Source organism: Brachypodium distachyon, chromosome 2 (assembly GCF_000005505.3).
Source record: "Brachypodium distachyon strain Bd21 chromosome 2, Brachypodium_distachyon_v3.0, whole genome shotgun sequence".
Taxonomy (NCBI): domain Eukaryota; kingdom Viridiplantae; phylum Streptophyta; class Magnoliopsida; order Poales; family Poaceae; genus Brachypodium; species Brachypodium distachyon.
In genome coordinates, this window is record NC_016132.3 from 39,573,736 (window position 1) to 39,587,489 (window position 13,754).

The 13,754-nt window shown below is 43.8% G+C and overlaps 3 protein-coding genes and 1 non-coding gene across 4 annotated transcripts; 2 read left to right on the top strand and 2 right to left on the bottom strand.

Annotated features, from left to right (window-relative positions):
• Window positions 1-426: 426 nt before the first annotated feature.
• LOC100830312 (WAT1-related protein At5g64700) lies at window positions 427-2,146 on the bottom strand. Its single transcript, XM_010233565.3, has 3 exons — window positions 1,850-2,146; window positions 1,701-1,763; window positions 427-1,574 (listed from the first exon to the last, which is right to left on the bottom strand). The coding sequence occupies exons 1-3, from the start codon at window positions 2,020-2,022 to the stop codon at window positions 677-679; spliced, it is 1,134 nt and encodes a 377-aa protein (XP_010231867.1). The 5' UTR covers window positions 2,023-2,146; the 3' UTR covers window positions 427-676.
• Window positions 2,147-6,716: 4,570 nt separating this feature from the next.
• LOC100832644 (V-type proton ATPase 16 kDa proteolipid subunit) lies at window positions 6,717-8,875 on the top strand. Its single transcript, XM_003569073.4, has 3 exons — window positions 6,717-6,887; window positions 6,996-7,281; window positions 8,383-8,875. The coding sequence occupies exons 1-3, from the start codon at window positions 6,809-6,811 to the stop codon at window positions 8,513-8,515; spliced, it is 498 nt and encodes a 165-aa protein (XP_003569121.1). The 5' UTR covers window positions 6,717-6,808; the 3' UTR covers window positions 8,516-8,875.
• Window positions 8,876-9,725: 850 nt separating this feature from the next.
• On the top strand, window positions 9,726-13,230 carry LOC100832954 (zinc finger transcription factor YY1). Its single transcript, XM_003569074.4, has 6 exons — window positions 9,726-9,990; window positions 10,098-10,156; window positions 10,420-10,625; window positions 10,998-11,087; window positions 11,485-11,625; window positions 12,371-13,230. The coding sequence occupies exons 1-6, from the start codon at window positions 9,875-9,877 to the stop codon at window positions 12,932-12,934; spliced, it is 1,176 nt and encodes a 391-aa protein (XP_003569122.1). The 5' UTR covers window positions 9,726-9,874; the 3' UTR covers window positions 12,935-13,230.
• A 451-nt stretch (window positions 13,231-13,681) lies between these two features.
• Window positions 13,682-13,754, bottom strand: TRNAA-UGC. The gene has a single exon. It is a non-coding gene; the product is annotated as a tRNA-Ala (tRNA).

Here is a 13,754-nt window from a genome sequence, read left to right on the forward strand (position 1 = left end):
AAAAGAGAAAGGGGAAACCATCTGGTCCAGGTGCCCGGAGCCAAAAACATCACATTTAATTTCTTCCTCAGAAAATGGTTGCTCAAGCAACACATTTTCATCATGGGTAACCAGATCTTAGAATCCCAAAAATGTTCATCTAAAGAGATGTTGTGTCAAACCCAAAGAGAGTTTTGTAATAGGAAGAAGCAACTTCAAGCATCCCAGGCACATCATATACAGGACCATCAGGCCCATCTAGTACAGCCAAAGTTGTCTTCCTTCTCCTTTGATTCTCCGTTCCTAAATTCTTGTCGTTGTTTTAGTACAAATTTGAACCGAAACAACGACAAGAATTTAGGAATGGATGGAGTACTTACTTGGCTTCAAGTTTGGCCCCGTCTGCACAACAAGAACAATGCTAGTATGCTAGTATGCTAGCTCCCAGAGGACAGTGTGTTGTTTTCCTTGTGCTTAATATCTGAATTTTTTTCCCAGTCCAATTAATAATCTACTGCTAATTAACTCCTACTAATGAGCTACTTGCATGCATTTTTAATTTCAATTTCACTTTGGGCTCCATCACCTGCTAGCTTCTTGCATCAGCAAGAAAAACTAGCTAATAACCTCTGCTACCGTTACATACATACATGACATCAGTTCTGATTTCCGACTTCCCCTGTAAACTCTGCATCAGCTACACCTCCTGCTGCTGCTGTTTCATCTCTTCATCTTTGTTATTATTACTGTCCGGCAGTGCAACAGGAAGACCGGCGTCCGAAGAAGCTTGCGGCGCTAGCAGCTGCTGCTGCTCCTTGCTCTTCCCCCAGAGCACGCTGTACAGCCCAGCAACGAGCAGAGCGCCACCAAGGATGCTGCCGAGGCGGACGGCCTCGCCGAGGAACGCCGACGAGCAGAGCACGGTGAGCACGAGCCCGACCGGGTTCGACATGGCGAGGAACACCGGGCCTCGGCGCTCGATGCACCATGCCTGGAGGTAGAAAGAGACCCCGGTGACCACGAACCCCGAGTAGGCCACGGCCACCAGCCCCACGTCCATCCTCAGCCTCCACAATGACGACATTGAGGAAGAAGAAGAAGACGAAGAGGAGTAGATGGTGGCCGTCATGGCGAGCAGGAAGGATTGGGCGGTGCTGAGGAGGCACTGGAGCGCGGTTGCAAGGAGCTTGTTGGGGTACTCCTTGAGCAGGGAGGCCTGGAGCACGATGAAGAGCGACCATGTGATGTTGGCCAGCAGCATCATCAAGGTGCCCTTCATCCACGACGACGACGACGACGACGGCGATGGCGATGGCGATGATGATGTGGTGTTAATATTATGAGGATGGGTGAGAGGTGGCACGGTGATGGGCCCGGCGTAGAGGGCGATGACGAGGACGCCGGCGAGGCAGAGGACGACCCCAGCGAGCTTGGATGCGCCGGGGACGGTGGCGGTGCGGAGGTTGAGGGACTCGAGGCGGAGGAGGACGGCGAAGAGGAAGGTGATGACTGGGACGGAGTTGCTGGTGGCGGAGGCCACGGTGGCCGACGTGTAAGACAGGCTCACGTTGTGCAGGTTCATGCTCACCGTGTTCCTACATGTTATGCATCCACCCAACAAAAAAAACACAAGTTAGTACATATATACTGGTTACGAACTTCCGATCAAGTGTCGCTGATTTAGTATACATGCAACCAAATGGATCATAACTAGTTCTTACCCGAGTAAGGCGTACATGAATATCTTGGTGAAGAGCCAGAGTGACATGGGTGGAGCGTTCCTCCTGCAAAGTCAATTAGTTAGTTAACCAACATGAACAATTAATCAAAGCAAGTGATTAATAATTAAGGGGAGGAATTGATCATCGACCTCTGGAGGATGAGGGCAAGGGGGAGAAGGAGAAGAGTGGCAGCTGCTTGGCGGTAGAAGATGAAGACGAAGGTGTTGATGCCGCCGTCCAAGGCTGCCTTGGACATCACGTACATGCCCGTGTACATCACCTGGATCACCACAGCTACTACATACGCCTTCTTCGTCGACATGCTCAATTAATTAATTAATTAATTACCAAGCTCTTTGATCTCTTTGTAAATCTGTCTACTGAGCGATCTGAAAGGATATTAGTGTGGTTGATTTAAGGCTAATTGGGGGAGAGTTGAGAGAGAAAGGCCGGAGAGGAGTGCACCTTATATAATAAAGATCGGTGGAGAATTAATGCATGGGTATAATGTTGATGGTTCCAAGAATTGGAAGTAACTGTCACTGGTTTCTTCTTTTCTTTTCTCTCTCTCTTTTCCTTTTTTGAGATAATACCATAGCTTTTTATTTGCTTTTGCTATTGGCCAGTCGCCTCCTCGCTAGCTCTTCTTCTTTTTCTCTTGACGGCGGTCCTTGTTCGATCAACCTCGTGATCCTCACTTGAACAGCTGTCGACGCGTAGAGGCAATGAGGGCGGGCAGGACCGTATCGAGGAATTTGAGGCCCCGGTGCAAAAAGCAAAACGAGGCCCTAAAATAACAATGAACATGCAGCACAACAAAAGTTGGATGAACCCACAAGCACGAGAAAACCTTTAATTGTTGATTCTAGTGTTGCTGCAAACAATCAGGATTTATGATTTGGGTGAGTTGAGCCTGGCTGGCTGGCTGCAGCATCGTACGTGGTGACCTGAGAGTTACATGCGAGGCGTTGGGTGGAGAAAAAACAAAGTTTGAAATTGAATACTCCCTCCGATCCATAAAATATGTCGTCCACTTAGTGCAAAATTTGTACTGACTTAGTACAAAATGTGTGATCTTTTTTATGAATAGGGAGAGTACAAGATAACAAATCAGGAATTCGAGGAGTTGCTTATAATCAGTCTGCGATTAACATGTGCAGTTCACGTCCGGGATAGACTGAACATCAGGGAGCCCCGCAAGCAGACCCTCGGTCCTTCTCATTAGTCATTACGGACCTTAATTTTTCTTCATCTATTTATTTGGCCTAGTAATTTGCTGTTAATTAATCATAGCTAGACAATACTAAGGTTCAACTTGGGGCCCTTGATTTTTGGAGGCCCTTAACAAATGCACACTTTGCACCTGTCAGTATACGGCCGTGAGGGCGGGGTAGAGCAGGGAGACCTCGCCAGAACACTGTTCAGGTTGGGGGTAGCAATCGGGTTTTGAGGTGGCGAGGGTCACTGGTGAAGGAAAAGAACCTCAATCACCTAGCTCGACGACCCTCACCACCTTGAAACTTGGATATCATAATCTTATTAAAAATGTGCCAAGTATCAAAGGCCGAACACATTGGGTTTGCGAAAACAAATGAAAAGAAAACAAGGTCATCCTCTAGCCTAGCTTCCGTGACAACAATACTTTTTTGTGACTACAAATATCAGTCTTTCGCAGGAGGAACTCTTTTTCTCCGAGTTGCTCTTGTTCACACATTTTTAGTTGTTTACACAATTAAAGAGTGATAATATATATTCCCCCGTCTCATTGGGAAAGATTTGATGGAGTTGCATTATTTGCATATAGCGCACTGAGTTAGTGCTTGTTGCTCATTTTGGCAAACTAGCTAGCTACTGGTCTGCTCGATCATCTGATCTCGATCTTCTGGTTTTTGCCAACCCTTATCTATGTTCACTCGTTATATTGGCCAAAAAGTGTGAGAATATACTAGTGTGAGTATATATGTGTGTCTTTTCGTAATATTTTCTCCCGGCCCGTATATAAGTAGAGGGTCGATGTCCTCGATCGATCCAACACCATCCAAACATTATTTGACGTACACTCGCATCTCCACTCATGTGTCACACCAGTGTCTTCCTGTTGCAACCGAGTACAACTACTTTAACTTTCTACTAACTAGGAATGAAACCAAACAAATTTGTGAGGACTATAATTCGCAATTCCGTACCCGCTCCTTCCAAATATACAGGCAAGATAAATTTTATGCCAACTTGACTAATTATAGTAGATTAGTGCGTAGATTATTGTGATACAAAAGTGGTATCAGTTGATCTATATCCGAAAATCAATGTTTTCTAATGGCCATGACACTTTGTACATGTATATGTCAAATATTATGATCTCTTAGAGTTAGTCAAAGCTTAATTAGCATAGAAATCCGTATTGGCTTTATACATTTAGACCAAGGGAGTATTATACTACTTAGTTAATTAAAATAACTCCACTGGAGGCACACGAAATTAACTGAATTTTCTGTGAGAATGGAATACGTGACTAACTAACTTGCTTTGCATATATAATTCCAAGTGTGTTTTTTGTCCCATCACCATCAATCAATTCAGCCTTTGTGTTTCACTAGTAATTAATAAACATGTGAATCCAATACCAAAAAATTAATAAAGGCAAACACTTCCCAAGGGCATCGATCTCTAGCTTTTTAATTAGTTGCTGAATCAAAGTAGGCAAAAATTTCTCAAGGCATATGTAGGAATTAAGCATATATCCCTAGCTAACTAGCCTTTGTTAATATATGAATGGCATAGATATTGCGATTAAGTTGGGAACTATAATTCGATCGATCGATCAAAGTGGTCAAAGTGATTGATCGAGCGCACCACAAACAAACCGTGAATTCATGTCATCTTTCCAATACTAGCCAAGCATGCAGGCAGCACATTATCGTTATTTACTCGATTGCTTGTTGGATTCTCTAATTAACATCCTTTATTTGCTTGATTACTAGCTATTTATATATCTCCATGATCGATCCATGCATATCTTAGGTCCAGCGTATCTTGAGAAATGACATTCATGACTGTCAATTCCATTCTCTCTTTCTGGTAGTCGTAGTGTTAATTCTCACGGTCGTCCTTGTGCTGGCTTTCATTTTCATTTAATTACAGGGTTGATCACTGCCTTGATCCATCTCTTAATAATTTAGTATCGATTAGTATAGGTTCCAGCTGGAGGTAGCTAGGAATCAGCTAGTGTGCACTGAAAATTAACGAAATCTTGGTCTTTGAAACGGCCAGCCAAAATGGGAAGTAAGTAAATAAAACACCAACAGCAGCAACAACAATAATAATGACTAACTAGTAGAAGGAAAATAGAGATGAATCCCGAATAACGAAGTCATAATCAAATGGTCCATACTTTAGATTAGATTGTGCTAATCGAGTGGAAACCTTTTCACAAACGACACATGTCTGAAAATGTTACGTACGTGCCTGTCAAGGTCGTCTTTTATTTTCGATCTGACATTACTAGCTAGCTAGCTTTGGTACTAGTGTCGTACTATTAATTGTTTGCCTTTTTTCTGTTTGAAAGATACATATACATAATGCATGTGTGATGTTAATTTGGATCTTTTGCTAATTAATACGGCACAAAAATTTTAAAATTCCAAACATATGATTGTAATAGTAATATTTACCTTACGTATTAGCTAGGTTAGTGGTGATCTTAAAGAAGTGGCTCTTTGTTACTCACTCCGTACCACATTAAGTGATTTTCTATTACATGTATCTAGACATATTTTAGCATATAGCTAGATACGTTCATATTTAGACAAATGTAAGTTTTGAATTGTCTGGTTTCTGTTTATATATATATATATATATATATATATATATGCACATGTACACGTGCAAGTTAATCGAACTCTCTCATACTAATCAATCCAGCCAAGACGAAAAAGATGGACGGCCGACCGAGAAAAAGCTCTTTAACTCTTTTTGCATACATCCGCCACACGTTAATTACATGCATGGATGCACACATTAGATCGATGAATTTGAACGTGCGTATATATGTCTTGGACAGATGGTGACACGTGCTCTCTGCGTATACCAACAGCCGGAAAAAGAAGACCTAGAAAGGACATGGCAAAGCAGCTACCTAGCTGTATTATAAAGCAACGGTGCACGTATCGACATACATACATATATAGATACATGCACGCATCGATCTTTACATGTCACGTAAATTATAAAGTCATGTTGCTCGATCAAAGAGAAAAATATATATATAGCGTTAATGCACGTCTAGTTAGTATTGTTGTAGGTTAAGAAAAAACATCATTTTTCCTGATATCGTTACCGACCGTACGCGGTTTCGGGCAACTTTTCGGGGGCGCGTAAAAATCAGTTTTGGCCGCTGTCGTGGGTTATTTGGGTTTCGGCTGATTTTCTAATATCATTAGCTCTAATACACGGTTTTCATACCATTGTCGTCGTGGGCTACACACCTTGTTAGCATTGCCAACATGGATGGATCGATCAATCAGATCATAGATCGATAGTAGGTACAGACAGCAGGATCTTCCAACAATTAAGACAAACACACTAGTCGATACATACAAGAAACAGACACACAATTAAGAGCTCTCACGATAGATCTACACTCACATGGTATTATTAAACTGCATGCAAAACGAAAATACATATATCACGATAGATCTAAAACTAATTTGAAGTGGCAGATGTTGATAGATTATTGTGCAAAACTGTTCAAAGTTTAATAAAAATCGACTTGGAACAAATTTGGGACTAGTTACGTTTAAAAACACGTGGATTACTTATTTGTGAATTTGAATAGCACACATGGGAGGGGACTATTATTTTGCTATTTTGACACACTCTTCTTAGGGTTCGTTTCTCCCCACGAGAAAGTAGTACCATAAGAAACCCACGAGTTAGAGTCCAGCCCGCGAGCAGCACCCCAGGCCCAGCCCAATAGCCCGTGAGGCCCATTTAGATAACAAACAGCAGCAGCAGCAGCAAGTAATCCTCCTGGTCCACACGTCATAATATCTCCTTCCACTCGTCGTCGTCGTCTCCGGCGAGATCCCCTTCCTCCTGCGCCCGCCGCCATGGCTTCCGTCTTCAGCGGCGACGAGACCGCCCCCTTCTTCGGCTTCCTCGGCGCCGCCGCCGCGCTCGTCTTCTCCTGTAAGCACTTCATCCTCCCCGCCTTTCCCCTAGCTAGATCTATCTCCCTCTCCCTCCGCCAGATCTCATCTCGTCTCTTTCTGACCATGAACGCGTGTGCAACTGAAGGCATGGGGGCGGCGTACGGGACGGCCAAGAGCGGGGTGGGGGTGGCGTCCATGGGGGTGATGCGGCCGGAGCTCGTCATGAAGTCCATCGTGCCCGTCGTCATGGCCGGCGTGCTCGGGATCTACGGGCTCATCATCGCCGTCATCATCTCCACGGGGATCAACCCCAAGGCCAAGCCCTACTTCCTCTTCGACGGCTACGCGCACCTCTCCTCCGGACTCGCCTGCGGCCTCGCCGGGCTCGCCGCCGGCATGGCCATCGGCATCGTCGGTGACGCCGGAGTCAGGTACTCCACTCTCCTCCTGCTGCTCCCTCTGCTGTGCTTGCTTGTGCCACCTGGAAGTGTTGAATTTTGTTGGTAGACACTTCTGACGAGGATGGATTACAGCAAAGCATCGTGCTGCCTGATTCTGGGCTGGGTGATGACAACTTTAACGTACAGGCAGATGTGATCTTGTTGGTTAGTGGATCTTAGTAGAGTAATTGATGAAAACGAGAAGATAAATCTGCTGTAACTTGTGGCACGCTTGAGCACAATTTACGGATGAAATTTATGTGGCTCAGATGTTAAACCAAACTTTTTGGTTTGTGTTCCTGCCTTCATAGACCAGTTTGGCATAATATTATGCTGGTATGGAGAGATCATCGAAGGCAGTGGGCCGATGGTGATTCTGATATTTTAGAAAAGGGGAAAAGATTTTTCATGCTGATGCCGCTGTATTTGAATTTAGCTTACTTTAGGAGTTGCATGTATGAAGGTTTTAGTTTACGTTTTCTACACAATGGAAACCGCTTTGTGTTTAGGCATCCCTCAGGCATGGAATTTCTGATAGTGAACATGCTACGTACTTGTGGATTAATTGTTGTGCTCATGAAATGTCATGTAGCTGTGATCTGAGATATCATAATTCATAGTCCTCATGTTCATAATTTTAAGGGTCCTTACGGTCCCTTTAGATTGTCAAAAATTTATTTTTAGCTTCTTATAGACTACTTATGACTTCTTCAGAGTAAGCACAACGGCCATGTCTGTTTTAGTACTATGGGCTATGGTCTGAGTACTGCTTTGGTTTGCACACATTGTTGCTAGCCATTTAACTACATTGTCTGTTGGCCTGCTATAATAAATTCAGCGAGGATTGACGTGGTGAATATTTTACTCCTTTTTGCATTATTTGAAAGTGAGAATTGGTGCATTTTTAGTGTAGCCAGTAGTTCAGTTTTTATTTCTTTCTGTTGCTACTGTACTGGAGTATGTAGTGGGTGTTGTTACTTCGTTATCAAGTGGTACCATATGGTAGTGGCAGATCAATCTTTCTATGGATAACCACTTTTTGTTTGCAGACTGCAGTTAGTGATTTGATTCTGTTTTTTACCTCCTTTGCAGGGCCAATGCGCAGCAGCCAAAGCTGTTCGTGGGCATGATCCTCATCCTTATCTTCGCAGAAGCTCTTGCTCTCTATGGGCTGATCGTGGGCATCATCCTGTCCTCCCGTGCCGGCCAATCTCGCGCTGATTAGAAGAAATCACTTGCAAGAGAGGAGCACACGGTTCATCATTGTATTCTGTTTTCCTAGAGACTGTTTGGTCTTCTGTTGTGGTTCTTCTGTGTTGATGCTCGTCGGTGGAGGAACATAATGTGGGTGGGATCAGAGATCTCCAAACCCTCTGTCTGTAATTTTATTCTATCTGCAATGCAAAGCTATATGTATTACCTCATATCTAGCGTCTGTTCTTCGGCTGTTGTATTTATTATTTGGAATAATAATCGGTGACATGCTGTCCTGGATGTGATGAATAAATAAGCAAGTTAGACCTAGTTCCAGATTTGTATGTAACTCCAGTCCAGATTGATTTTCTTTGCACCTGTGAGTGCTTGCTGTGGTCTGTGTATATTTGGTGATGCCTGATATATCATATATGCCTGATGCTGTCTGTATTAACTACTCTCAAGCTCACTGGTATCCCTCACTTGAAAGTTTGTTCATAAAAAGTGATATCTACAGTTTTGCTAAATAACCTCATAATATTGTAAGAGATGAACGGTAATGGAATTATGGTGCTAATTAATTATACTCCCTCCATCCCAAAATAAGTGGCGTGGATTTGTTTATACAATTCCATGTCACTTATTTTGGGACGGTCTCAAATTTGCGCAAATATGGATGCATCTATGTTTAAAAAATGTCTAGATACATGTAATATTTCGACAAGTAATTTCGGCCGGAGGGAGTAGGTTTAATGGTAATTCAATTGAAAATGGGCATGTCATCTAGAGATGGATCTAGTTTTGTCTCCATGTTTGTAGGTAGTTTGTGTATCTCGATTTGTTGGTTGCTTCTCCGATCGGCGAGGTTTGACAACTTCGATTCCGTCATGTAGTTACTGAGGTTAGGTCTTTCTGAATCTGTCTGGCCAGACTTAGGATTGTCATCCAAACCTGTTCATCGTTTTTTTTTTCGAGACGTTGGTATGTTTTTCGACCACTATAGCCAGCGCTGTTTGGCTCCGACCGATGACTTCCGGTTTCCACGTCAAGAACATTTTCTTAGCTCTAATGTGGTTCGGAGGTAGAAAAGTAGCATGGTACTTCGCTCACGACGCGCCACCGTCGAGTACGGCTGGAAGACACACATCGTTTTTTATACAAGGACTTGCGTGCAATTTTTATTTATTTTTAAAGATGGTGACGTAAAGCTTGGTTGATTTAATACACGGGCTTGATCTTCTCTGGAAAAAAAAAGGGAGCAGCTCGAGCTCGAACGAGCAGTCGAAGTGAAAGGCTGAAAACAGCGGGGCGGGGAAGAAGGAAACAAGAACCCTAGACAAAGGAGACGGGAAGAACTCACCCGGCGGCGCACGGAGAGAGGGAGGGAGAGATGGAGTACGCGGCGGCGGGGTCCGGCGGCTACTACTACCACCAGCCGTCGCACCCGCAGCAGCCGCAGACGCTCCGCCGCCGTCCGCGCCCCGCCGCCCGCTGGGTCAAGCAGTGGTACGTACTACTTGGTGCCTTTCCTTCCCCCGTTTGCTATGCCGCCGCGAAAGGATTTGGCGATGTTTGTTGCGTCTAATCGGAGCCGGATGAACCCTCCGTTGCAGGATCCCGCAGGATCTCGCCTCCCCCGGTGCCAAGTGCGCCCTCTTCAAGTGGGTCAGAGGTGCGTGCTCCCCCAAATCTCCCCCCTTTCCTTCCCTTCTCTGCGTGGATACATGCTTCCTTCTTGTCTTGGGTAGTAGAGGCGAACGAATTGGCAATGGCGATGGTTTCTTGTTCATCTTGTCCTGCATTTACGGAGGAAATTTAACTGATACAGTCAGTACTACTCTGTAGTTGGTCACTCTCACCCAATAGTTTGAGCGGATTCCGCGATTGCCTGCTGCGACTAATTTGCAATTGGCTTCGCCGTAAACCTGTGTGCAGAGGATGTGTACAGAAATTTGAAGGAGAATCCGAACGGGCCGGAGCCGGAGACACAGGCTCGCAAGCCTGAGCCGGCAACGGAGATCCTTTTCCTCTGCAGCTATGAGAACTGTGGCAAGACCTTTGTCGACGTGGCTGCCTTGCGGAAGCACGCCCACGTACACGGCGAGAGGCAGTACATTTGTCCGGAGCCAGGCTGTGGGAAGGTACCTACCTCCAGTAAACAGAAAATACCTTGCACCTTCGTAATGTATATACTTTACCTGTAAATCACGCTCATAGGTGGAATTGTTTTGATACCTTTCCCCTTGACTTCATCGCTCTGTTGTTATCATATACATGTGGTGCATTGTTCTGTTTTCTTAACTCGTTTACTCAATAGTTAGATGCATCGAATGCCCAGTGATTTGTTGCGATGTTACTGTACATCTAAGACCTTGGGTTATGTCCTATAGTGATTACTTACAAACCATAAAGCTGTTATATGCATGTTCAGCTTCTAATGGGAAATTATGATTCCGACCCACTTGATTGTTTTGTATATAAGCAATGCTTAATCCTGTATGTTTGTTTTACAGAAATTTGTTGATAGCTCCAAGTTGAAGAGGCACAATCTTACTCACACAGGACAAAAGGATTTTATTTGCCCACATCCAGGCTGTGGTAAGGTAGGACTTCACAGAGTTCCTATTGCATGTCAGCATTTTGTGCATTAAGTTCACACCATATAGTGTATATTTTAAGTTACTGTGTTCTTTTGTCTAATGCTGCAAAATTAGGTAGTGGCATGCTAATTCTGTCTAACTCAAGATTCTCTGCTGATTTGATCAGATGAGCTTAATGAAACTTTACCTCATGCCTGAAGCTAGTTGTATGTTTTTAATTCAATTTCTACGTACCTAAATTATTGCTAATTTTAGAGGTTTCTACTTTCAACAATGCAATAATTTCCTGTTTGCATATCTAAAAGAGACTGGTATGTACTGTCAATACTTATGCGTTCTGTTGATGGCTTCCTTATGCTACATTTTGCATCTTCTAACAATCAAATCCTTTTAATTTCAGGCCTTCTCATTGGATTTTAATTTACGTGCGCACCTCAAAACACATGCTTTGGAAAATTATCATGTATGCCCATTCCCAGCATGTGGCAAAAGATTTACAAGTGACTACAAATTAAAATGCCATGTGAAGGCACACGAAAAGGTACGTTGCTATGGTGTATTGACTTCCATGTAAGTTGCTTTGCCTTCTATTCATACTAACTAATTTACAACCCCATTTTGGAACTATATGAGAAATATATTTAGATACGTTTGGAATGGTAAAGGTTTTCTTGACCAACTTTTTACCACGGTAAAGTTCTACCTTGCAAACTGCGCTTAGACCCTAGTGTATTATTCTAAGTTGTGTACAGCTGTTCATTGTTGTCCTTGCATTGTGAGCTGTGCTCATACTAATATTTAATTTCTACCAATTATTAATAGAACCCAAGAGACTAGGACTGAGGATTACATTGAAAAGCAATTTCTTTCATGTTTTTGTTTATTGATGTGTCAGGCGATGGACATTTCTGAACAGAGTGGGGATTTTGCTTTTTATGTGTGAAATTTGGGCATTTTGAGTTCCATGAAGTTTTGCAGTACATGTTTAGTTTTAATTCCTGAGATACTTGATCTCTGGCAGGAACTTTGTTAACAGTTCTTCAAGTAGAACTAAAGTTATACAGACCAAGGAAAACACGTTTGCAAGTAGAACTGCAGTGGGATTTAGTTTATCAGATTAAATGTCATATTGGTTTTCTATTGCTAAGACAACTAGATAATCATTTGTTAAAATGCACATGGTGTTACGCTTGCATGAAACAATTTAGAGTTGTTTATATGAATCTTGGCACCGGTCACATGTTATACTTATATTGTATCTATTGTGGGTTGTGGCCATGATGCAGACTGGATCTCCTGTTGCAGTGCAACATACGCCACCAGCAGAAAATCCGCAAAACACCATAAAGCCTTCCACACAAGCAGCGCCAAAGCCTTCCCCGCCAGTACCAGCAACCTTTTCTGCCGATCGCCCGTATGTCTGCCCCTACGAAGGCTGCGGGAAAGCCTACATCCATGGTTACAAGCTGAACCTCCATTTCAAGACCCAGCATCCCGAGCACAGCCAAGAAGAGAGCGGCAGGCTCCCCGCACCTCCAGGCGAGTATGCCGCCAATCAGTACAGCTACGCTGAGGTCGGCGAGCACCACGCGCCGAACCCAAAACGGAGCAAGACGAACCCAGCGCACAAGGCCGTCCCTCCATCGAAACCCTACAACGTCAAGATCTCCAGCAGGATGAGTGCCGATACCAGCGGCGCCAAGAACCAGTGGCCAGGCAAGGGCATGTACGACGACGACAGCGAAGAGACCGAAGAAGACCACGGTGGTAACAAGAACAACGTCGAAGAGGGCTGGAGGTACGGGAACCAGAACGCCGATGACGAGGAAACAGAAGAAGATGAAAGCTGACCGAGCGCTTGTCTTTTCCCCCCTTTTACTAACATCCCTGCTGCTGGAGCGTGCGCTGTAGGTAGATTATAGGCTTAGTGGTGATGCTCTACTCTGCTTCCTTTTAGTGATTCTCTCGGTTTTATGCTGTAAAACTAGCAATGGATCGAAATGATGGCCGGTGCTTTTCTTAGTAGCAGTAGAAATTAGATGGCGCGGATATGAAAAGACGGTTTACTGATGTGTTTTGGTCATTTTTGTTTGAGATATCGTCCATTTAATTATGTGATATGTCTACATTCCTTTTCCCACTCTCAGTTGTGCTCATGTCACTTCATCTTAATAGTAGTTCATTGCCACTATGGTGATTCATAGGGATATAGAACAACAGCTGTTCAATTTGCGAGTGATGATTTGTCACCTGTGCTTACCTGGAAAGCAAAATGCTAGGAACTTGCTAGTTTCAAAAGATTTACTCAAAATTGGACATAAGACTTGAGAGCTTAGTCTAGAAATGGGACATAATGCGGGGTCCCGCTTACATCCCTAACATCAGTGCACCATACTCTGAGCTTGTTTTGTCGAGCGATAAATTATTATTGAGGGGCATGGCAACCATTTCAGTACTGTATAAAATCCAGTATATTTCTTTTTGCGAACAGTAAAAACCCAATATCAAGCTCATCTAGAAAAATATCAGACCAGGGAGATGCACAAAATAATGATAAGAGTAGAATCCTCTCAGAAATAAAATGAGTGAACCAAAATTGGAGATGCGGGGGATCGAACCCCGTGCCTCTCGCATGCAAAGCGAGCGCTCTACCATTTGAGCTACATCCCC